Below are 24616 nucleotides of genomic sequence, written 5' to 3'. Positions count from 1 at the left end.
CACCTAACAGCCTTTTAGGATCAGGAGCGGAAAGGAAAGGGCCATAGTTGCCACTTTCTAAACCAGTGTGAACAGGGTGTTAACAGGGGAGCCTGGACTGCACGCGGGGGCACGCCGACCCGGATCTCCCTATGGGCCCTGCCGGGCCACCTGCTGCCGTGAGGCCTGGGCACAGCCCACACTGCCGGGCTGGGGGACCTGCCAGCTGAGGCCTGGTGCCGGCTGCCCTGGCCGTGAGCGGGGACGTCTCCTAGGACTGTTTGTTAGGCTGTGAGCTTCTCTGGCCTCAACACAAAGACTCGCGTATCTTTGTGATGATTTCTGTTTGGTTTATCGAGAGACACTGATTCCCTAGTGGACTGCGGCCTTCCCTGGGCGGCCCAGGGCCTGTTGGCGGCTCACACTAGGCTGAGGGGGCCAGGTCTCCGCTGGGTCACCACAAGCCCTCCTCCTCCCCGAGCTGGGGCGCCCCCGGAGCCCGCTGGGGGCTCACGTTTCTGTAACGAGCCGTCTTCTACTGTGGGAGCAGTGGCTGCGGATCACGTGAGGTTGAAGGAGTTGGACCGCCGGCCCCTCCTCCGTGGGGTGGGTGGGGGAGAGGACGCCTGGCAACTTGGAAGGGCTCCGGGCCCACGCCAGCCCTGGAGCTCCCCCGGCCGGCACCCACGCTGCTGGTCCCCGGCCCCGGGGGAGAGCGCCGCGGGGCTGCGCGTGTGTGCGTTTGTGCGCACGCCCACCCGTGCGCAGGACGTCCAGGGCCTTGAACGGCGGCTGGAGCCAGCAGGTTTGGTTTCCTTGGTCGACAAGGCCCAGGCCTGCCGGCTCTGCCCAATGACCCTCAGGTGCTGGCCGTCTGCAGTGGCAGCCCCCGCTCACCGGCCTGGGCGACTGGGACCTTCGGGCGAGGGGAGGGGAGATGAGCCGCGCCCCTGGCCCCTCCCCGGCCCGGGGCCCCCCGTCCGCTCACCCGGCGCCCCGGCAGTGTGTTTCAGGGGCCGGCAGCCCGGCCGCCTTGCACAGCGTGGTCGAGGAGCTGGTCCGCTTCCGGCAGAAGGTCCGGCAGTTCGCTCTGGCCGCGGGGGAGGCCCCCGGGGAGGCGCGGCGGCAGCTCCTGGAGAGGCGGCCCCTGCTGGAGGCGTGCGACGCGCTGCGCCGGGACCTGGCGGCCCACGGTGTCAGCATCAAGGTGAGCACCGCCCGCAGGTGCGGGCCGGGATGCAGCCCCGACGACCCTGTGCCGCCCTGTCCCCGCCCCCGCCCCCACGCCCTGACTCTCACCCGGCCCATCTGCCTCCCCAGGACAGGAGCGGCGTGTCCACGTGGGAGCTGCTGGACCCGAGGACAGAAGACCCCAAACCAGGGAGCTGAGGACACGGGATGCGGAGGCCACGGCTTCCGGCGCGGTTCTGTGCTGCCTCAAGTCACGATAAAAGCTTGACGTTAAAGTTTCTGTTGTGGCTGCTCAGTTAACCTTAAAATAAACCAAACTGTCACGGCCCCACGGGTGCTAGTAGATGTGCTGCAGAGTGGGTTTCGACGGCCACAGGCGCAGTAGTTCAGTAAAGTCACATTGGCCCACACCATGGCCTCTGGCCCCTGAGCCCGGGGCCTGACATCGTGGGACGGCCCTGAAGCCGTGAGACCAGGACGTCAGTCCTACACGGGGTCCCGGAAGACGTCATGGGAAGGGCAGGCGGGACCCCTTCCCCGGGGTCACCTGGTCTCAAGCAGGAGAAGCGGCCTGTACCCCACGTGCTGGGCAGTGCTGGACTGGGCGTGGGCATACGGTTTTACATTTATTTTCCTGGTTACAAAGTAACCTGTTAACCACAGAAAACGCCAACACAGGAAACCCCTGCAAGCGTCCAGCCCGTTTCCTCTGATAGGCTCTGTTTCACCTCTATTCTGTTTGACCTCTTTCTTAAACAGTTGGTGCTTGGGGTACCGTCCTCTGCTGCCTCTGAGCAGACACCACGGGGCCAGGGCTGTGGCTCGAGAGGAGTCTGGGTGACACGGGTGAGGGCACAGGTGTGACAGGCGGGCACGACGCGGGCGACCTGGGACCGAGCTTGCCGGCGGCCTCGCGCTCCATCTCCTTTCTGTCGCAGGCGGGAGGGCTACAGCTGTTCAGCCAGCCAGCGGGAAGCGGGGTGACCCTCTCGCCGCTCCCCCCAGCTCTCAGCCAGGCCAGCCCGCGTCCACCGCTGTGGGGCTGGCACTGACTGATCCTGCGGGCGCGGCCCCCGGCAGCAGGTCAGCACCCGTCAGGCGCCGCGCGCACAGCCGGGCTGGCCCAGCAGCCGCGTTAACTCCGTCACTGACCTTCCTGACCCTGAAAGGCAGGGGGTTCCTGTTCTACAGATGAGGAAACCCGTTCAGAAGCCGACCTGCTACAAGGGACCCAGCCTGTGAGCAGCGGAGTCAGGATCCCAGAGGGCAGGCAGCTCCCGACACGGGCCAGCCAAGCAGGGCCGCTCAGAACTCGGGGCAGGCTGTCCGGCCGGAGCCTGACCTGGCCACCAGGTGTGCCTCGGTGCTGGTCTCCTGGCGGAGTGTCCTCGGCTGGAGCTAGAGAGTGCCCGGGTTTGCAAAGGATAAGGAGCAACCGCTCACCTCACTCAGAAGCACGGGCCCTTAACTGTGCTTTTTCAAGCAAAGGGATTCAGGGCAAAAACACAACAGTTCCCGTGTGGGCTGAATCTTGTCTTCTATGGAAAGAATAGCTACGTTGCGGGCTTAGTACTTCATTTTAACGGTACTGGTAGGCAGTGGTGAAAACCATACCATTAGACAGACGGGCTTACGTGTTTTTATCTCCCTAGTATCTGAAAATGTCCTCACTCAGGACTAAGTTGAAAGGTGGATTCTGGCTATTTAAGAAAAAAATACAAAACTCTCCCTTGAAGTAAACCAGATCTGCTTTTTAATAGAGACCATGATTTAGGCGTAATTCCCCAAAGGAGAAAACGTCCGTGACACTTTTAAACTCTTCTACAGTTAGATGTGAAATAACAATGGTAAACATTTTAAAGGAAATCTTGAAAGTCCACGACTATTTAGAGGAAGTGGGACCTTTCTGCGGGGAGGTTTCTGACCACAGAGCAGGAGTCACTGGGGAAGGACAGACGGACAGGCCAGGCCAGGCCCCGCCCCACAGAAGGCGGCACGGATGCCGGAGAGTGCGCTCAGGCGCACGTGCTGTAACCAGCCCCGCAGAGAGCTGTGACGGGAGACAGCTGGCTCTCGGGCACGAAGAGAACCGCTCACACAGCTGCACCCGAGCTGAGCTGATGCAGACGGGACGACTCCCTACAGTTTCAGAGAGAACTTCTTCAGAACCTTCCTGAAGCCACACCCACCCTCGAAGCAGAGGAACCCGCCGTCCTGCCCCGTGAGCAGGCGTGAGGACAGTGTTGGTGCCCCCAACCTGGGTGCCACCTCCCGCCCGACCCCGGAGCCCCAGGCGTCCCTCCCACTCCCATGTGCCACGCTGGGGCCTGTCAGCCAGCACCCGACTGGCGCACAGGCCAGGGGAAGTGGGAGCGTGAGGGACCCCAGAGGCCCCACCTGCGCACTCGGGGGTCAGGGTCCCATTCACTTCCCTTCTGTGATCTTCCCAGCTGCCTCCAAAAGGGTTTCCAAGTTCTAACAGATTTCTAATTATTCTGAAATATTTCAACCAATTGACCAAAACAAGCAATGCTTAATATTTCTGCCCAGACGTGTCCAACCGAATCACAATTCAAAAAGAAACAAAAATGAGCTAAAGAATGAATACTACATCCTTTCGGGGACCTCAGTTTAAAAAAGAGAACATCATTCATGTAGACCTTTGAAAACGAGCGATGGGATCCCCCCGAGAGGACTACCGGAGGAGGGGAACTTCTCGCAAACAGAAGAATCGCACAGCAAAAGCCCACGACCTCAGCTGAGCTGGTGACAGACGGTCTCGCTGTCATGTGAGTCTCTTCATTCTTTCCTGATATTGCCCAGAAGCTGAGAAAAGTTCAGGAATACTTTGTTTCCTATCATAACATCTCCAGGCACACAGCAGTTGAGCCAGAAAGTGCTACGTTCCAAGCTCTGACACCGTCTGTGTCAACCCGCACGGCGCGGACTCGGACGGACCGGAGGCGGGCCCTGTCACAAACGCAGCTCCCCCGTCGGGGCCACCCCTCCGTCTGCACCAGCTGAGGTTTCGAAGAGTCTGCTGAACGCGGGCCCGAGCTCCGTGATCATGTCCGTGGTGGTGGTGGCGCGGCCGTGCTTCTGGAAGGCTTGGCGGGCGCACTGCCGGGTGAGCGCGCAGGCACCGAAGGCAGCCACGAGGAGCGGGCCGGACCTGCGGGGGAGCGGCTTAGCGGGGCGTCATGGCCACCGCAGGCCCTCCCCGCCCCTCCCGTGGTCGCCCTGGGACCCACTCTGGCAAGTTCAGTCTAACGTGCCGCCGGGCCTATCAGAAACGCCCGTCCGCCTGGAGAAAGGTTAGGACGCGGCCCGTCCCGGCTGCAAGCCAGACCGGCGCCCGGTCACAGAGTAAGTGCTCGGTGCTGTTCTAGGCCCTGTAAGACACTGGAGCCTGGGGACGAGCTGCTTGCTACGCTCCTGGACCCATCACAGCCCCGCCTGCGCGCACACGCCCCGCAGGCCCCCGGGGTCGCCAGGATGGGCACAGCGAGGAGAGGCCAAGGGCCCTGAGGGGCGGGCTGCCGGGCTCACCCTCCGCCGGCGACGGCGGACCCCACCGCTCAGGGCGCTGTGCCCCATGCACAGTCGTCTCCCGGCACACGCTCCGCCCCCGCCTGCATGTCCCCCGAGGCACCGGTCCCGCAGAGGATGCACCGCAGACCCCCGAGCAGCACCCCCGACACCAGCAGGGACACCGGAGCTCCCAGGCGAGCATCCTGGGACCAACCCCTGCCCTGGGGGCTCTTCTCCCACGAGACACCGGCATCTCAGCGGAATGTTCCAAGCAGCCACCTATTAAACGTGCAACTGCTGAAACAGCACGGGAGGAACAAAGACGTGACTCACCCGTTGGTCTTCTCGGGGCCGGCCAGGAGGGCCCAGTGCGCCAGGATGCCCAGGGAGCCCGACAGGAGGTCCCCCTGCCCGCCACACCTGCGGCCGCTGCCCTCCTGGCTGCACGTGAGCACTGCGGGGCGAGGGGGCCGTGTTAGAGGGGCCACGCTCCGTCACCTTGCTCCTCCCCGCCCGTCCTGACACGGCAGGCGGAGGCCCAGCTCCCCCGACCAGCACTGAGGGGTCTGCGGGGACAGAGTGGGGACGGCGCCCCCAGCCCAGGGCACCCGCTCCACACGCCAGGAGACGCCCACGGCACCAGCAGCGGCCCTGCCGGGACTTCGTCTGTGCTGTGCCAAGAAGTTTCTATCTCTTGGGAAAACGTCTTAACCGGCTGCTACGCTCTCTGTGTTAGAGTCTAGAGCACCTTCCAGCGTCTGACCCACGGCTTCAGGGCCCCGCAGAGAAGGCTCTCTGCGTCTCCTGTCCAGCGTGTGACAGTGAGCGTGTGTGTGTGACGGTGTGTGTGAGTGCGCACACTCCTGGGCACCGGTTCCGTGTGTCCAGCTCCCTCGTCAACGCCTGGCGTGCTCTTGCCTCCGGGGCAGACTTCAGTGACAGGAGGGCTCGCCTGCAGGGAGCAGAGGCGCCACGCACCGAGCCCCGGGGCGGACGCGGGCGGGCCTGCTGGGCTCTGCGGCCACGCTCGGGCCCGGGGGCTCCCGCCCTACCGGCGGCTCCTCGGGTGTCTCCGTTTTCCGGGCGTTTTTATAAAACAACAGGAAGCAGTGAAAGACTCAAGCAACTGCACCTGTGCCTCAGGCGAGGCGGCCACGGGCCTGCAGGGTCGCCCGCTGTCCAGAGCCTCCGCTCGGGGCTCTCCTTGCACAGCACGGACGGAACTGCGCCCTGTACCTGGTGTCGACCAGGACCAGCACTCATCGCTGCCACTTCCCTTCGCAAAACAGCGAGAAACAAGACAAAAATTGCCTTTCCGGAAGTTGTGGTTGACACGCTCACCAGGGAGTCCCTCTCTCTGGGGGGTACGTGTGCATGTGTGTGACCGTGTGTGACCGACCGTGTGTGAACAGGAGGTCCCCCTGGGGCTGGTGCCCACCATGGCCGGCCAACACGTGGCGTGAAGCCCTCGGCCACTCACCCTGCTCGCCATCAGAGATCACGTCCTGCTCCCCTTTCTGGACCACGGTGACATTGCCCAGGGCCCGGCTGAGACTCAGCACAGCTCTGCAGCGGTCCCTGCCATCCAGGGGGTCTCCCAGCTACGACGGAGGACAACACAGACACAGCTGTCGTCAGACATGGGAAGAGCCCATCCTCTCTGATCCCGACTCATCCGGGGGAGGGCCCGCTGGGCACCTGCCGACGGCCGAGCTCGGGCCCCACGTGCAGAGACGTTTCCATCCACCAGTGGGAAGGAGGCCCAGAGTCAGGACCACTGGCCCATGGTTGGGATTGTAAAGGTTTGCGAGGGATGCAACTTCGAGTGATAATGAGCAAACATTCACGGGCACTAATACGTGAGGACGCTGGGCTTATATATACAGCTGACCCCTGAACAACGCTGGTGTGAACCGCGAGGTCCCACTTACATGTGGATTGTTTCCCATAGTACATACCACAGCCCTACACAATCCGAGGTTGGCTGAATCCACAGATGCAGGACCAAGGACACAGGGAACCGCGTATCCGGAGGGCCGACTGTGAATCACACTCAGAATTTTGATAGCGTGCAGCCTTCAGCGCCCCTAACCCACGCTGTTCAAGGGTCAGCTGTATTATTTTATTTCGTCCTCACAAACCCTATGACGCAGATTCCATCACGCTCCACATTTCACAGAGGCAGGGGCAGGGGCAGGGATGCAGTGATCCGCCCAGGGTGCACGGTGGCAGGAGGGCGGGCTGACCCCAGAGGCCACCTTTCATCCAGTCAAAGACACGCTAACTGGAAGATGCCCCATCATTACACACACCCGGGAATGCACGTGTCCACCCACCTCTGCACATCTGTCCCCGCAGGTGCACCGTAGGACGAGCCGGGGCAGAGCCGCAAGGCGCACCCCTCACCCCTGCCCGGGACGTCAGCTGACTCACCACGGCCTCGGCAAGTCTGCTGAACTCCATGTGGTTGGGGGTGAGAACCGCCTTCTGGTAGCCTTGGATGAGGGCCGGCTGCTGAGCAACCAGCCACAGCCCGTCCTGCAGACAAGGACTCAGGTCACCGCGAGGCCGCGGGGGCCCCGGGGAGGAGGGGACGGGAGAGGAGGCCGCACTCACCGCGTCGATGACGATGGGGATGCCCCTGGCCTTGGACGCTTCTAAAATGCCCTGCGAGGAAGGGAAGCCAGGCTGAGCAACAAGCTCGTCACCTCTCAGAGAAGGTAAAAGAAACCGAGCCGTTCCTGACGGACTTCAACATCAGGCCATCATCCAACAGACAGGAAATAATAAAGCAAATGCATAAAATAATCAGAAAAGAGCCTTTGTAAGGCAGGGCGCTGGGAACTCTGAAAACAAGAGCCCACGGGAACCGTCACGCAGTGCTGGGTCCCAGGCCAGCCCACGAAGCTGAGCCGGCACCTCCGAATCTCCTACAGATTCTACCGCTCAGGACTGCGAGCTGAGAGCGCTGAAGTCTCGGGAATTCCCCGACTCCTTCGTTTTTATCTGTTTCTCATAAGTAACACTTCACGTGTTTTCAAATCACTGACCGTAATAATGAACAGTGAATCACTTCTCTCTGAGAAGGCTATACTAAAAGTTTGAGGTTTTTCGCTTGAAAATTATATGTGTGTCTGATCAACATGACTGCTGATTATTATGAACCAGTATTTCATGACAAGGGCATTTATGGCAACAGCATGCGAAGAGGACTTCTACCCGATAAAACACTGGGTAACAGAAAACGTTAGAACGGTGAACGAGATACATGATAGGCAGGGATAATTTAAAACACTGGGAGATAAGCCCACGTCCGTAGAGTAGCAGTGAGGAGTGCAGCCTCACCCAGCACGGCTGCCCTGCCCGAGGGCCTCAGTCGCACCTGCCGACGCTGGTCCGAGTGCTGGGAGTGTGTCCAAAAGCCCCTTCAGTGGAGGGTCAGGGTACGGGGCCCACGGAAGCCTCTCTCCTTCTTAAACAGTGGAAATGCTCTGTCTGCTTGCCCCGAGTCGGGCGTTACTGTTAGAACCAATTCAGATTTTCTGAGTCTTTGTACTTTCCTACTAGAGCTCTTACAAAGACAGTGGCCCAGTGAATGTTCAGACCCGGGAGACGTGAGCCGACACCACGGGGAGCACATGAGTAACACACAATGTGACACTCGGCCTCCTGACGCAGAGAACGGGGGGCTGGTCTTGCTTCCATGGCTCAGAGGGCCTGTGCACTTGACCCTGTCACGGTCACGGCATCTGGAGGGTCAGCGCCACCAGCACACGCCGTGACGAGGCAGCAAGCCCCGCACACACACACACACACACACACATCCTAAGGGAAGAACGGGCAAAGGAAGGAGCCAGCCACACAGGTCAGGAGGGCTAAAGTGGAACAAGGAGCTTTCTACACACGAGGAGGGGGAGTAAGGAGTGACAGCTCCCCAGAGCACATCCCGGCAAGGGCAGCCCTTGCTGGAGAGCAAACCGCTACAAGCTTCTGGAGAAATCTGGGAGCATCTCTCAAAAACGTTTCAGGTTCGCACTGTGTGGCTGGACCACCCTGACCCCACTTTGTCGGCTCCATCTCAGGCCCGCAGCCCTGCCCCTTCCCCTCCCTGCGTGAGTGACTGAGCTTTAGCCCACTCGCCAGGAATGCGCCCAAGCCGGACAAGTTCCCAATCGACTTGACCATCTTTGTCTGATATGAAAACTGGAGGAGTGCCTCTGCAGAGACCCCCCCGGGGTGGGGGGAGAAATAAAGCCCAGTTCCCATCAGTGCAGACATGCGTCTCACTTGGGGGTCAGATTCTTTTTTCAGAAACCCCCTTGGACCCTTTCCATGCAGCTAGGGACACCTGGGTCGGTCATCTTCCACCCGATCCTGCCTGTATGTCAGTCCCCACGTAAACTCCAGAACTGCACTTCACTCAGTTGCCTGCTTCATTTTTCGGTCTTAAAGTTCCTTCTCAGTTCAGAGGATGTTATTCAGTATCTCCACCTTCCACAGATACTCTTTGATTCAGCAATGGAACTTCTATAAATTTATCCTAAAGAAAACACCCAAAAGAAACAAACAGATATACAGAAATGTTCAAGGCATCACTAATAGAAAAAAATGCTGTAAACAGCCGAAATGAACTCGTTAAATACATTACAGCGTATTATGATGAGGCCATTAAAAATAATGAACATCTGCATATTCTGCCAGGAAAAGTCTCCAAGACACATCCATCAAGGAAAACAAGACACATCCATCAAGGAAAACAACAAGCTGCAAAAGGAGCACAGATACTAGGCGGGTCAGTCAAGATTCTACATTATCCTACATCCACAAACTCTGGTTCAAAACCAGCTTATGAACTGGAAGACTCCATACTGTTAAGACAGCAGTGATCCCCAAACTGACCTAGAGATTCAAGGTGACCCCTACCCAAATCCCAGCTGTCCATTCTGCAGCTGACAAGCTGATCCTAAAACGCGTGGAAACTCACGGGACCCAGAACAGCCAAAACAATGCTGGAAAGAAGAAAGCTGGAGGACCCACACTTTGCGATTCCAGAACTTACTGCACAGATACAATAATCAAGATAGTGTGGTTACTGGCACGAGGACAGCTGTACAATCGATGGGACAGAAAGGAGAGCCCAGAAATCAACCCTCACATTGATGTCAACTGACTCAACAAGGATGCCCGGAGAATTCACTGGCCCGAAGAAGTGCTGGGACAACTGGATATAAAACTGGACTGGAAAAAAAAAAAAAAAAAAAAAAAACTGGACTGGACCCCTTCCTTAACACCATACACAAAACTTAACTCAAAAGGGACCACAGAGCTAAAAGAATAAAGCTCTTAAGAGAAAACACAGGAGTAAATCTTGGGTCAGGCAAAACCCTTAGATAAGACACCAAGCGGAGTTGTCGTGTGCTCCAGCTTCTCCACTCTAGGTATATACCCCATAGAAATAAAAACAAATCCAGAAAAAACCTTGTAAATGAGGGCTCACAGCAGCACTATCTGTAATAGCCAGGAAGTGTAAACAACCCAAATGTCCATCAGTTGATGAATAGATTTTAAAAACGCGGTCTCTCCACACAACGGCCTATCACACAGCAACGGAAGGCGTGAAGCACTGACAACCTGCCACAACAGGGTGAGCCTTGAAATTACAAGATACCACACACCGTATGATGCCGTTCCTACGAAGGTCCAGAATAGGCCAATCCATCGAGACAGACAGTAGATTAGTGGTCGCCAGGGGCTGAGGGGCTGGGAGGAACAGGGAGCAAGTGCTAACGGGGATGGGGCTTCTTTCCGGGGTGATGAAAATGTCCTAAAACGGACTGTGGTGATGGCTGCAAACTCCATAAATATACTAGAAGCCACTGAATTGTACACTTAAATGAGTGAGTTGAATGGTATGTAAAAATCTCAACAAAATTGTTAAAAAAAAAAGGCAGCAAATTACTTGCTACAGACCACCTTGGGGCTGTAACTCAATTTCTCCAGGATTCAATTTCCTCATGGAAAAACACGAATGAGAACAGAAATCTAGCTAACGGGGTTGTTTAATGGATGACACCAGATAATGAATTCACTCAGGAAATATCTATTAAATGCCTGCTCTGCGCGGCACCGAGGGGGAAAGCGCAGTGCGGTGCTTTGTATTAGCTGGGACCCAGGAAGTGCTCCAGACACGCCAGGAACTCCCATGAGCACGACTGCTGTCTCACAGGCAGAGGGCGGACAGTCCACTGGCCGTGCATGGAGACGTGAACTCGAGTCTAGGCTGGGAAGGGCGGCGGCCACGTGCTCACATCCCAATTTCTAACTTGCACGTTGCAAAGTGGGTTGTTTTTAAAGATAAACATACTCAATGTTTTATTATGAACTTAAAGTCACAGAGAAAAGACCCTGAACCACAGAGAACTCTGGATTTTATAACCGTAAATCCACATGCAATCCCTCTTGATACAGACTGTGTTTTTGCGTGTCTGTCATCAATCGTTATTTCTTATTTTAGCATTTCAGATACAATATTCCTCGGCTGATCACAGCCCACTTGTCTGTAATATGGTTGTAGGAAAAAAATAAACAGTTAAGGTATTCCAGCCAAATAACATACCAAAGTTTGCTTCCTTACGTGCCGTCTAGGTGGGCGTGGACAGACTCCCCATACACACCGCCTACAAACTAGGACCCTCCCTGCATTAGGTATTTCCCTCTGCAACGTGGTCCCTGAGGGGCTCGCAATGCCTTCTATCGGTTTTCTTTTACAGGACACAAATCAGGAGCAACCAGATGGAGAGACACAAGGGGCGAGGCCTGCGCGGGTCCCGACAACTCCTGGGCCACCCCGCCGAATCAGGAGACACGAGGCACTCTCCAGGCACCTGGGGCCCCCCAGCAAGCTCCCCCAGGTCACCGGGGTCTCATCACGCCCACGGAGCTGGACCAACCGCTGCCCGCGCCGCAGCCGGGCTCACTCTGCGGCCCTCCCCGCCGCGAGCCCCCCGTTCCTGCTGTGAACAGCCGTCAGCCTGGTCATCTCACTGCCCGAACTCCGTGCGGCCCAAGGGCCCAGCATGAACAAAAGGCACTCCTGTCAGTCCCGGGAGCGAGGGACGGGGGACAAAGACCTGCCAATTCTTTACCACGCCCCGGCCAGCAGTGGGGTTTGTCCCCAGAGCCCGCAGCATGATTCCAAAGAATACTGCTCTTTACCTACACAGCCCCTGAAGATGCTCTTACAAGTACAAGCTCACATGCTTCTCTCAGAGCTTCGCTGCCGAGGTACTGATGCTGGCACCGGACGTTTTGGAGCTAAAGGCCACGCGCCCTACCTGGGTGACCGCGGGAGTCCGATACCCGCCCAGACGTCATCTCTATCAGTTTCCTGAAGTGCAAACGACACTAACGGCTACTAGAGGGCTGCTCTGGGAACTCGTAAGCGTGGTGACACGCAGCACAGGGGCCGCACCACGTCTGCACGCAGCTCCGGCTGAGCCGTCCCCCGTCGGAGGAGCACGGTGACGAGGACAGAGGACGGGGACCCGAGGTCAGGGGAGCTGCACCCGTCCGTGCAGCGAGGCTCTCGGTGCCATTTTCCGACAGCATTTGCTCACTTTTTGTCTCTGGGTCACATTTTGGTGATTCTTGCACTATTTCAAACTTTTCGTTATTATTATACTATGTTGGGATCATCAGTGATCAGTGACCTTTGCCAATACTACTGTGACTGCTTTGGGTGCCACAAACTGCGCCCACGTAAGACACTGAAGTCAGCTGTTGGCATGACGACAGGTGCAGGATATCACCTCAACGCAGATGATAAGGCGGCGGGAGGGCGTGGGAGGACTGACCCCAGCTGTGGGAGAAGGTCTACTGGGGGTAAAATGCCATCAACCAGCAGCGCACGCTACAGAGAAATCGTCAGTGAGAGGAGTCGTCTGTGAACGCGGCAAACGTGACTGCAGCCTCGTTCCAAGAACTGCCACAGCCGCCCAGCCTTCAGCAGACGCCAGCGTGGAGGCCAGACCCTCCCCCAGCAAAACAGCGATGTCTCACTGAAGGCTCAGGCGGCGGTTAGCGCTTTTCAGCGCTTTTCTAAAAAACAGTACACTGTTTTTTAGACATAATGCTATTGCACACATAACAGGCTACAGTATAACACAAACGTAACTTTATCTCCACTGGGAAACCAAAAAAATTCACGTGACTGGCTTTATGATGAGAATTCGCTTTATTGCAGTGGTCTGGAACCGAACCCCCGGTATCTCCAAGGCGAGCCCGTGCAGATGACAGTGAAATAATCACCAGTCAAGCTAACCAACACCGCCGTCACCTCCCCGGGAGAGAATGTAAACTCTCCCCACTCCCCTGACCCCCAGCGCCCCACAGCCACCCTTCTCTCTGCTTCTACGAGCTCACCTATTTTGACTCCACGCAGAAGTGAGATCGTGCAGTGTTTGTCCTGCTGCGCCTGGCCTACTTCACTTAGCATCATGTCCTACAGAGGGGTACATGTGTTTTAACCAAACCGTTTGAAAAAGGCAATAACAAACGGACCAACTATCGACGCTAAAGTCGAAAACACATTTCCTGCTCAGTTCCATCCCCAGTCACCTGTCACAGCTACTGTTTCTCCTCAGTGATAATTCATGGGCTTGAAGAAAGTGAGATTTCCAGCCCCAGCTTTCACCCTAAAGGCTGGAAAGATTTTTCGTGGAAGGGACCCTTAAAATTCACGTTCTCACTAAATTCTGGTAAAGCAAACACACGTCTGCCTTTTAAAATGTTCTTTACCCACAGAGATTGCTAGGAATGTCCAACCAACACTCACAGCGCCCTACACCTTCTTTCCCTTGAGCTTTTGTTCAGTTTAACTCAAAAAGCAGAAGCTGGGCCAAGAGCCCCTCCAGCTGCTGAAACGAGAGTGGCAAATCAGGTTCACTATGACCGCTAGCCCCCTCGAGGCACGTAGCCGACACCTCCCAGGGCTGGAGCTGGGGCAGGCGGTCTGGGGGCACTGAGAAGGGCCCCAAGGAGGGCAGGGAGAGCTCAGCAGGTCCCCGAGATGTGTCCCCTCAGAGAGTGACACCAGGGCAGTGTCGGAGGACCTGGGCAGCGGGAACACACAGAATGTGGGGCTGGTGTGCCATCCGAGCTGTCTATTTTCCCTGATCCAGGATAGTATTTACTTCTATTTCAACTTTTTAAGGCTAAAAAATTAGTTTCATCTTTTTAGATTAAAGCAGGCATAAAGTTTCAGTAATAAGGAAGAGCATAAATCATCAACGAAAAAGTAAACGAATGCACGTGTACACGTGAGGGTGAACTAGGGTCTCCTGCCCACTCCCCCATCACCCCACGCCAGCTACGCTGGCTTTAGCTGAAAAGGATGGCAGGGGACAGAAGAGAGTGCAAAGGCAGCAGAACAACTGGCCCGTGGGGCCCGAGGCCCAGGGATTTCTAGACCAGTGAGGACCTCAGGTGGTCAGAGAAGCACCAGGTTAAGAAATTAAAGTAACAAGGGCTTTCAAGAGGACCCGCTGACGACACAAAGCTAAACCCACCAGAACACCTTTCACGTTTCTAAGCGCACAACTTACAGCAACGGTGAAGTCGCCAGAACAACCCAGAAGCACCCTCTCTCACTGGCTCACTGTGACAGACTCCCACTGGGCCTGCTCCGTGCGCCCAACCGGGCACCGTGCAGAGCGCTTCACAGAGCGTGGCCCTCGGCCAGCCCCGGGGGGGCACCGCGCCCTTACAGGGGGCACCAGGAGCAGGCCGCCAGGGGTCCCCAGCAGGAAGGGGTCGCGGGGAGGCAACCACGCACCTGAGCGCCCGCCCAGCCACCGCTAAGCCCGCTCAGCCCGGACGCTGGGACTCTGGTCACGTCGGGCCCCACGGAGACCTCCTCGGCCACAGCCTGAGACCAGAGCCCCAGGAGCGAGAGCGCCGTTCAGCGGGGCCCCGCTCTGGTTTAAGCGCCTCCCTACCTTTACGCCTAGCGTCTCCTCTACTCCCCAGACCACGTTCTATCCGTCTCAACTCCTCCTCCAAGACGCACACAGAGCAACAAACCACGGAAAATGCAATTCCATCAGACTCCCCCGATCTAAGGGCCGAGCCTGTCGGAACAGGCGTGGTTAATAATTCTACACGTTACCTTGACGTTTTCGAGAAGAGCATCGTCTCTGCCTAAGCCAGGCCCTACGACCAGGGCGTGCAGTCGGGGCAACCACTTTTCCACATCCTGGACGGCACTGGGGCTGTCACTAAAAAAGGAAAAGGGCAAAACAGCTTACTTAAAATTTTCATTTACTTGTTTACTTTATTAATGAAACTACAGATTTTTCCAGATTTTCCCCCAATGTCCTTTTCTTGTTCCAGGACCCCAGCCAGGACCCCACCATAGTTGTCTAGCTTTCAACATTCAGATGCCCCTGAGAGCGTTCTGCTAAGTGAAACAAGCCCAAGAAAGACAAATAGCATATGCTATCTCTTATCGTGGAAACTTTAAAGCAAACAAACAAAACAAAAAAACCGCAAAAATACAACACCAAACTCACCCACAGAGAAGAGACTGCCGGTTGCCAGCAGCTGGCGGGGTGGGGGGGGGGACTTCTGGGTTTTGTTTTTGTTTGTTAAAGAGTAACAGAGCACTGACACGTGCTACAATGTGGACAACTCTCTCGAAAACAAGATGCTAAGTAAAAGAAGGCAGGCACAAGAGACCTCACAAGCGCCTGACTCCATGCAGAAGACGTGATCAGAAAAGGCAAACGTTCAGAAGCCAAGCAGATGAGAGGTCGCCTCAGGCCGGGGTGGCGACGGGGAGGGGCTTCCGTCTTGGAGTGGTGGGGGTGTTCTAAGGTTATCTGTGACGTAACAACCTAGTAAACACACCGCAAACCACTGTACAATTAGAGTCAGTGGATTTTATCATGAATCATATCCCAGTAAAGCAGTTCCCTACACACACATTAGCAACAGTCCCGGGAGCAATGGTGGAGAGACATTAATATCCACGGACTGATGGGGGGGGGTCTGAGACGGCTGCAGGGAGGAGGGGTACTGGGTCAGTGGTTGTGAGTTTCAAAGGAGCTGGAGGTTCTGGAACGAGAGGTGATGGTCCAGGAGGACGCACATACCACCTCCAGACCCAGTGGCTGGGGGAACAAAGGAAAAGCCACCCCCACTTAGGAGGCTCGCGGGGGAAGCCATCCCCTCGGGACAAGCAGACAGGAGGAGGGCGCAGCAGGGGCAGGAAACACGGGGAGAAAGGGCTGTTTTACGGGAAACGACGAAGACCAGCCCGGCTGTACAGAGACCAGGAGCCAGTACGGCGTGACGTGAGGGCGGCAGAGGCATATTCTTCCGTTCCCGAAGCACGGAACCTCTCACGTGCTGGGCCCCTTGCCAGGCCCCGGGACGGACCCCAGCAGTTTACTCGAGTGGTCCACGTGTTTCTGCGAACTCCGCAAAGGTAGGCAGCGGATCTGGGTCTCAGCAAAGCTGAGGCAAATGGAACTTCCTTCCCATCAGAAATAGAGTCAATAATGCAGGGTATATAATCATGATCATACAACACTCTCTTTTCCTTTTTCTTTTTTTTTTAAGTAAGACTCACGGGGGAAAAAACACGTAAAACACGTTAAAATAAGACACGATGACTCATTCCAAAATGACCTGTGCCAGTCTGGTTCCACCACACAGGCGCACAGATGCAGGGCGGGCTGCACTCCTACCTGCGGTGCAGACGTCCCCACCTCAGGCCTGCGGGCAGGCGTGTGCCCGGCGGCGCCCCAACCCCCCGCGACACCAGGAGCCCCCCTTAGGACCAGGCCTGACGGCTGCGCGCGACTCTGAGGCCCGGCCGCCACTCTCAGGGCCCACAGGCTACCAGACGCCCCCCCCCCTCGGGCTGCCGGCAACCCCGCACTGGGAGCCGAGGCCTCGTCTCTGGCTCCAGGCATGGGCTCTTCCAGGACCGTCCGCAAAGCTCTCCACTCGGCCCCAGGATGCCCTCGGGCCCCTTCCACGTCCCTCCCGTCTGCTCCCAGCCGCCCGCCGCCAGCGCGCCGGGCCCTCCCGACCCACACACAGCTTCGCCTCCTGTTTAAACGCAGCCCACGCGCTGGCAACTCCCAGATCTAGGCTCCCCTGCCCACCACACGGCCACCAGCCACGTCCGCCGGCACATCAGCAGGCCGCGGAGATGACAAGCTGCTCAGCCCACACCCTGGTGGCTTCCCGACGCTCCTCTCCTGCTGGGTCTCGCATCCCGCCCGCCGCCGGGAGCGAGGGGCTGCGCTCCCCTGCTGTGGCCAGGCTCCGGCCCGCTCCGGTCTCCAGCCCAGCACGCAAGCGTCCCCAGGGGCTTACCACAGCCTCCCAGCGGGACGCCTGCTTCCGCCCTGGGCCCCAAGGGCCAGAACCCTTACTATGACCCCCACGACCGGCAGAGTGTGGCCCTGAACCTCTGTGGTCACCCAGCCCCTCCTGAGCACCCCAGACTAAGTGTCCCCAGCAGGCCTGCAGCACGAGCTCCTGCGCCCGCTCCCCCGCAGCCCCCGCGTCTGCGCCTCCGCTGGACGCCACGCCCTGCGCCACTGCCCACTGCACCCTAGGAGCACCCGCCACACACAGGCACGCACCCAGCACTCCCCACCCCGTCCTCCCTGCGGTCCTCAGCACCGCCTGACAAGCTGTTCCCTCGTTTGTCCTCCAAAGCTGTGTACATGGCCCAATACAGTAGACGCTGAGCACACGGGGCTTTTACGTGTAATTAAAGTCAAAGTAAAAACTCAGCGCCCGAGTCCCACTGGCCGCGTTTCAAGCGCTCGGCAGCCACAGTCTCGCACAGCACCGAGAGAAAAGCTTCACTGCTGCAGAAAGTTCCAGGGCACAGGGCTGCCCTGGAGAGGAAGCTGCACGGGGGCAGGTCTTGGGCTGCCCAGTCACATGCTGTCCCCGTGGAACCCAGGACAGCGTCCAGCACGAAGCGCTTGCTGAACGATCGAACGGTCATTACTGCTGCCACGTGAGACACTGTCACAGGCAGGCCCACAGCCCCCCCTGGGCCTAGGACCCTCTGGCCATTGCCGACGGGCCACAGGGCACAGCCCGGGCAGCCCTGGTGCCCAGGTCTCCTGCACACTGTCTGCCTGTCTGTCTTACTGACTACAGAGGCGGGTTCATTACAGCTCCCTCGCTTCTTCCGACAGCACCCTCCCACCCGCCCCCTCCCTGCACCGCGGCTACTGCTCAGCGGCTCCACGAGGGTGCGGCGACCCCGGGACCCAGGAGAGCGGCTACAAGCCCCGCGCCCGCCGGGGCCCCACTCACAGAACCGGGTGAACGATCAGCTCCGGGCTGTACGACTTGATCACAGGCGCGGCATCCTGGGTGGAGAACACGTGGGACAAGTCCGCGCCCTGAGGAGGGGCACAGGAGGCCGGCTTAACGCGGCACTCGCCAGACAGACACTCAGAGCGCTGGTGGCTCTGGTACAACCGTGCGAATACCACAGCACTGTCCGCCAAAGAAAAGCACCCACTGCCGCAGGTAACCCACAGCCAGGAGGCGGCTGAGAGCCTAAGAAAGGCCTGGGAAGAGAGGCGGACTTCTGCTGCCACCAGAGAGGCAGGTGGCCCCGCCCGGCTCAGGTGGCATCACTACAAGGTCCGCAGGGAGCACAGCCCATGTCACAGTCCCTGTGCCACTGGGCCCTCAGGACTTGATCAAAACGCTGCCGTGACAACTGCCAAGGTAAAAGATGTCCACTGCTTATGCTAGGACTGAAAAGGCAGCCTGGATCACTGTGGTGAAGTACAATTCTAAAAAATGTTTAGTTTAAAAGAAAATGAGTCCCAATCCAAGTTACTTTGTGGCTGCACAAGAGGTCAGGGTAGATTTAAAGGTACATCTCTTCCCATGATTACCCAAAATGTTATTCAGATTTCTCTGAATATTGAGAGAATATTCAGAAAACATTTCCTTCAGTCATATTTAAATAATCCAACTCTTTACTAGAAAAATCCTGAAAAAGAAGCTATGAACAAACATACCACTTTGAGAGCTGAGATTGCTGCAAAATAGGGGGCTCCAGTGTACCTAAAAAGAAGATATTTACAGTCAAAAACTTCTGAGAATGAGGCAAGCACACCAGGCTTATCAGTAAATTACACAGACACGTAGCACCCGGGCACAGCCCAACCCTCAGTAGGAGCTCGGGAAAGGGTTATTAACACAGATCAGTTCCAGGAAAGTCAATCTTTCCTATGAGGCCTCTGAACCATGTCAGGAGAGGCAGATCCTGGCCAGGTGCCCCAAGGTCTCTCTGAAATGCGAATGTTCAAACTGAAGCCTTGATGGATGGCTTCAGGGGGCCATACAGAGGTCAAACTTACCAAACTGTACATTTATAACATTTGCAGCTTGCTGTATACCAACCAGACCTCAATAAAGCTGTTAAAAAATGAATCTCTTAGTATACAATGGCTCGGCAAGATTTATATCAACCGAAAAAAAATGTTTTTTTCTACACCAGGAATAACTGATTAGAATATATGATAGCATCTACCATACCAGCAAAAATCATAAAGCATCTAGGAATTAACCTTATAAAACACATGATAACTCTGTGGGGACATTTTTAAAACCTATTAAAGAATAGAAAAGATGTACACTTGATGAGAGGACTTAATATCATAAAGATGACACCTCTCTCTAGACTAATATAGACACAGAAAGCACTTGATTTATCAGAAATGCACACAGATACAAGTAAGAGAAAATGCAACACCGACTGAACAAGACTGGGGTTCTGTTAGCAAGGAGGACGGTAGGGATGTGTGTTAGGGGAAAAAACAAAGCAAAACAAAACAAAACCTGGAGGTCTGAGAAGACATGAAGAGTGTCCCACAGGCATCTGCAGAGAGAGAGAGTGTGCTCGAGGTGACCCCAGGCCGGAGCCCCTGGACTGGCTGGTGCCCCAAGGAGAAGGACCCACCCCCGAGAGCCGCGGTGAGCAGAGGCAGCTGTCACCTCGGACGTGGGGACACACGAGAAGACTCGCACGCCTCCCTCCTGCTTCCACCCGCTTGCTCGGAAACTGCTGTAACTATGTTTAAGGGCACTTCAAGCACAGCAAGGAAAATCCGTGAACTTGACACCAGATGAGTGACTGTAACTGTTACCTCAATCCCTGGGGTGAAGAAGAGCTTTGCTAACCCGAACAGGGACACATGCTCAGGGCACGCTGCACGTGTGACACTCTCCCCAGGGCAGAGCCACGAACTTGCCCGAAATGCCAAAGGACAGGACAGCGGACATACACACTCACCCCACAGTGTGAATACAAGCCTCGCTAACAAAAGAAATACATTCCCCTCACTTAGAAAGAGCAGTCACTGTCACACTGGGTAAAGAAACACAACCTAGCTACATGTTATTTTAATAAATACAGCCAACTAAATGCTAAACCGTTGAAAATATAAGACTAGGCAAAGAGCATATCAGTGCAAACAGAAAGGAAGCAGAAACTGAATGGTAACCAAGATCGAATTTAAGTCAAAGGCAGCAGGTATCACTTACAAGCAAGGACAAATTACAAATCTTTATATGTTGACACAGCAGCATAATATATTAAACTAGAAGAGAAAAAAGGCCTTGGAAAATAGCTAGGATCTGTCAAATTTCATAAGGAACTTCCAGGAATATCTTTCAATTAAGAAAGGAAAGCAAGCAGACGCTGAGTGTCTCTGCCTTGATGACAGAAGCAACGCAGGCTCACGGTAACGAACGCCGTCAGGACAGCGAGCACAAAGCAAGAGGAACAGCCTCACCCAATCGGGGCCCCGTGCTTTCTCTGCTATTCAATCAAACGTTCATCACCGAAAAATGCTGCCAGACTATCAGAGGACACTTGGAAGTGACCCCTGGGGTCCAACTGGACGGACGGACGGACGGACGGCGGGACGACAGGTAGGCGAGCAGCCAGAGAGGGACGCTGCGTCCGCGCCACTTACTCTGGGCAGCCTCCCACCACGCCTATCCTCCCAGCTTGCCCTTTGTGCTGCCAGGCGGCCAGAGCAGGCACCACGTTCCTCACCAGCTGCAAAGCAGCCTCCATGTCCGTCACTGAGCGTGCCGTATGCAGCGGAAATGCTCGATTTAAAACTGAAAAACAGGAAAATGTTCAGAAAGGTAAGTGTCTACCAGCATACATCAAAAACAGACTTGAACAAAATACCCCATTAATCAAAACACTTCCCAAAACTGGCTTAATATGAATGCTGTAGATTTTTATCCAAAGGTTTCATCATTTCATTTCTATAAGCAAATGCTGTTCAGAAGCAACAACAAACACAACACTACTAATACTGTTGCATGGACCAGATTTACTTCGAATGTATCAGACGTCTTGGAAGTCTACTTAACCTTTCAGGAAGTTTTATTTAACATACTGTTACTTAAAAACTACACATATTTCATCGTAATCTTCCTTCAAGTTTATTAGGTCTCTTCTCCCCGTTGCTACTTTCCACAGTCTGTTCAAGCCAGACAGGTGGTTCATGTTATTCCCACCTCGTTTTCCAGTCACGGTTCCAACACTCAATTAGATACTAATCAAATAACCTGGAAAGGGCATTCTAAATAAAGAACACATCTTACACTGGGTTCAAAGTGGCATTTTAAAATAGTTTGATCATTGAATTGTCTATGAATAGCTAATTTTAATTGGCCTTTCTTGAAAAACTTCCTGTGTTGTATGTTTTGCCATATTATTAAAAAAGCTCAGCTGTGAGAGAAATCCTCTGTTCTGTAGAGCCCAATGTATGAACAGATAATAAAGCATGCATTTTTTTCTAGAATTAAAGGGTCTTTGCTGATATGAACAACATTTTCACAAAAAAGGCATCCAATATTTTTATCTTCCCATTATCTCAGCAGCAGAGGAAAACCAGACGTGGGTCACAAATCCAAGTGAAGAACAGAGACTGACTCAGCTCCATACATATGGTAAAACAGCTTTATCTTCTATCACTCTTACAATTTTACTTTTCACTCAACAAAGTTATTCAAGTAATTTTCTTTAATGAGTAGATGTAAACGCCTCCTTAGCCGATATATCAGACGGATGCTTAGACCCCAAGATGTAAAAAGAATATTAATTACCATCCATCCAAACGCCTTCCTACCTTCTTCCAAATCAACACAGGATTAAAACTCCAAACAGAATCGCCGTAACCCTCTGGCCGTGAAAAGGCACAACAAGGCTTGCTCAACCATCAGTCCAGCCCCGCCTGACGCAGAGCCGGGCCACAGAGGTGCTGACCTAACAGAGCAACCAGCTCTCACTCCCCGCCCCCCGCCCCAGCCTCCCGCAGGTCGCCTGCACCCCTGACTCCCAGCCACGCACTCTCCGCCACCGTGCAGAGCGGCTGTGAGACAGCCCTGCCTGCGCTCCCCGGCCGGCTGCAGGACAGGAACCGCAGCTGTTACAGGCGGATTTCAGGACGGCCCTGCTGACCGCTGACGAGCCGTCCGAGGTGCCTGCCATGCATCTGTGTCAAACTTGAACACACCTCGCGTGACGTGACTGGTCAACGCGAGGATATCGGAGAATGCTCTCTCCTCCAAATGCCCCACAACAATAAATACAGGTGCTTTCTAAAGTCTGGGAATCGTAAAGACAGAATCCAAACTTAACCAGTCACTCACAGATCGTTCTGAGTCCCTTACAATGTTTGGGGTTTATTAGCTGCCATCACTGTAAGCAGCTATAGCCACACACAGAATCCCAGGGCCACCCCTGCACCTTCTGCCTCCACAGAGTGAGGTACAGCCCCCACCTGTGACTTAAGGGCTGGCCTCCCACCCTCAGCCACCTGGAAGAGAGTCCGGCACAGAATAAGCCACTCGATAAATGCCTGAGGAATTAACGGCATCTTGGCTCACTCTCCTCACTCGTAGCCAGTTTATCCTTCGTTTACAGACAAGGAAACTGAGGCTCAGAGACAGACCTGTGAAGATGCCACTGTTAGGAACGGATAAGCCAGGGCATCAGACACCATTTTACCAAAATGCTGCCATTTTCAGGCAGAAGAATTTTTTTTTTTTTTAAATCAAATAATCACGCCACCAACCAAAAGACAAGTCAAATCCTTCTCAAATGCCTTCTGAAACCAATTTGGGATGGGTAAAAAACATCACTGTTGAGAAGTACAGCATTTTCACTTTTTAACTGCAATTGTATGACTGCAAAGCGCAATCCTCCCTGCTCATTAGCGTTTTGTAACACTCACCTGAGATCAATACCTGTTAGTGAGAGGGCCGAAGGAAGGTCAGTTAAACTTCCCTATACTCCACAGAGAATCAAGTTTCAGCTGGCTTACTGACATGCACCATTTGGACTTATCCACAGAAATACTGAAATATAAACATCAAAGTTCTTAAGGATAAAAAGGCCTTGGCAAGAGGCAACTTGAAATTTATCCTAGTAATTTGTCTTCATACAATTCTGAATCTAGAAGAACAGGTCACACCTGTCTGGTTTTTGTTTGCTTTAAAGAAGTGTGGCTGAGGAGAGTTAAACAGATTTCTTTATTCTGGGCTGTTTTCTAGAATTACTTGCCACTCACAACTTTGCAATACCAATGTTTCTTGCTTTAATTTAATGTGAACCGTAGCTAATTTGGAACATGTGACAGCAATCTTCAAATTAACTGAGATGCCCTAAAGCTGGGATGGGAAGCCAGTTTTTGGTAAAAGCTCCGCAGCTCGGTCTAATAATGAAATCTCAAGCAGACTCAAAGAGAAATCTTGCTAACCAATCACGGACTGTACGAATTTAAGACTAACTGCGACCGATAAAATATCTCCGAACAAACTGGTGCCCAGAAGCGCCTGGGCTGGTGTGACTGAGCGAAGTGCAGAAGCTGAGGGGCCCCTCAATGCTCCTCAAATCGCCTGGAACTACGGTGTCCAAAACCAAACAGCCAAACCCCCCTAACAGTTACTCTCCGTCCTGCCTGCTGATAAGGACTACAGCCAAAACGCGTTTTACCATTTCAGCTACTTTCTGGCTGGGAACCTTGGCTCAGGGCCTCCTTCTGTACAAAACAGCAGCCTCTCCACGTTGTTGGGAGAAGTGAGATAATACAACACACTGTCCATCGGTTTGGAAAATCTTAGGTACAATAATATCCGCAGGGCAAGAGAGGAAAACCATACAGGAAGGGATGGTTCTCCAAGTCGGACGCACTTGTCCCGTTTACGCCCGATTCTTTCTACACAGTCCGCTCTATTCAGCAGCCAAGGCCTGGCCGGGGGCCTCGGGGTCCCTCGGTTGACCCCTCCCCAGGTGGACCCAGGACCCGCGGCTCCGCGCGACCCCGGCCCCACGGCGGCGCCTCCCGCTCGGACCAGCAGCCCGCGGCGGAGTACCTGCGTCCAGTGGCGGCCCGTAGAGCACGAGCGCGGCCGAGAGCACCGCGACAACGGCGGCGCCGGCAACCGCAGCCCCGGCCCCCGCCCGGGTGGCCATGGCCGGGAAGGCCAGTATCGCGCTTACCTCCCAGGCAGCCCCTGACCGCCCCGAAGCCGGAACACACAGCCATCCCCGGACTTCCGGTCTCCCGGCCGCCCCCGCGCGGCCGCAAGACTCACCGCCCTCGGCGGACTTCCGGTCTCCCGGCCGCCCCCGCGCGGCCGCGGGACTCACCGCCCTCGACGGACTTCCGGGCTCTCGGCCAGCCCCGCGCCGCCGCCGGAAGCGGGCGGCCGACTCCCAGTGGTCCGAGGTCCGGACTCGCTCCGCCCCCGGACTGGCCTCTGCCAGTCAAAGACGGCCGGAGACGGTCGGTTTGATCTAATTTAGGTCTCGGCTCAACTTCCGTCTTATCCGTGC

General features: G+C 55.4%; 2 protein-coding genes across 8 annotated transcripts in view; one reads left to right on the top strand and one right to left on the bottom strand.

Annotated features, from left to right (window-relative positions):
- The window catches only part of CARS2 (cysteinyl-tRNA synthetase 2, mitochondrial), a 35771-nt gene extending 34258 nt beyond the window's left edge, over positions 1 to 1513 (top strand). For 2 of the 4 annotated variants that reach the window (XM_036831219.1, XM_036831220.1), the window contains exons 14-15: positions 983 to 1186; positions 1300 to 1494. In XM_036831219.1, coding sequence (XP_036687114.1) covers positions 983 to 1186; positions 1300 to 1368 — 273 coding nt within the window. In that variant the 3' untranslated portion in view covers positions 1369 to 1494. Of the gene's footprint in view, positions 1 to 982; positions 1187 to 1299 lie in introns of those variants that run through there. The other 2 variants (XM_036831218.1, XM_036831222.1) reach the window with 2 other exon arrangements.
- Positions 1514 to 2900: 1387 nt separating this feature from the next.
- Positions 2901 to 24378, bottom strand: NAXD (NAD(P)HX dehydratase). Of its 4 annotated transcripts, XM_036831223.1 has the most exons (11): positions 24154 to 24341; positions 20816 to 20883; positions 19594 to 19633; positions 18771 to 18816; positions 18049 to 18137; positions 14867 to 14975; positions 7318 to 7368; positions 7135 to 7239; positions 6182 to 6302; positions 5035 to 5155; positions 2901 to 4342 (listed from the first exon to the last, which is right to left on the bottom strand). In XM_036831223.1, exons 1-11 carry the CDS (start codon positions 24324 to 24326, stop codon positions 4144 to 4146), a joined length of 1122 nt encoding a protein of 373 aa, XP_036687118.1. In that variant the 5' UTR covers positions 24327 to 24341; the 3' UTR covers positions 2901 to 4143. The 4 variants fall into 4 exon arrangements, with proteins under 4 accessions (XP_036687118.1, XP_036687120.1, XP_036687119.1 ...); XM_036831225.1 differs by lacking the exon at positions 19594 to 19633 and having other exon boundaries at positions 20733 to 20883; positions 24281 to 24378; XM_036831224.1 differs by lacking the exon at positions 19594 to 19633 and having other exon boundaries at positions 20733 to 20883; positions 24154 to 24286.
- Between the last annotated feature and the right edge of the window lie 238 nt (positions 24379 to 24616).

The sequence above is a fragment of the Balaenoptera musculus genome, chromosome 18, assembly GCF_009873245.2.
Source record: "Balaenoptera musculus isolate JJ_BM4_2016_0621 chromosome 18, mBalMus1.pri.v3, whole genome shotgun sequence".
Taxonomy (NCBI): domain Eukaryota; kingdom Metazoa; phylum Chordata; class Mammalia; order Artiodactyla; family Balaenopteridae; genus Balaenoptera; species Balaenoptera musculus.
This window is presented reverse-complemented; position numbering and strand designations above follow the sequence as displayed.

What these genes read in the sequence shown, in the direction of transcription:
- NAXD (XM_036831223.1), bottom strand. Translation starts at nt 24,326, where the DNA reads ATGGCTGTGTGTTCCGGCTTCGGGGCGGTCAGGGGCTGCCTGGGAGGT. An exon ending in ATGTCTTCTCAGACCTCCAG is followed by an intron (nt 18,817 to 19,593) that starts GTTTTGTTTTGT and finishes TCTTCTTTTTAG; the next exon opens with GTACACTGGAGCCCCCTATT. An exon ending in CTGATCGTTCACCCGGTTCT is followed by an intron (nt 14,976 to 18,048) that starts GTGAGTGGGGCC and finishes TTCCTTTTTTAG; the next exon opens with TGACAGCCCCAGTGCCGTCC.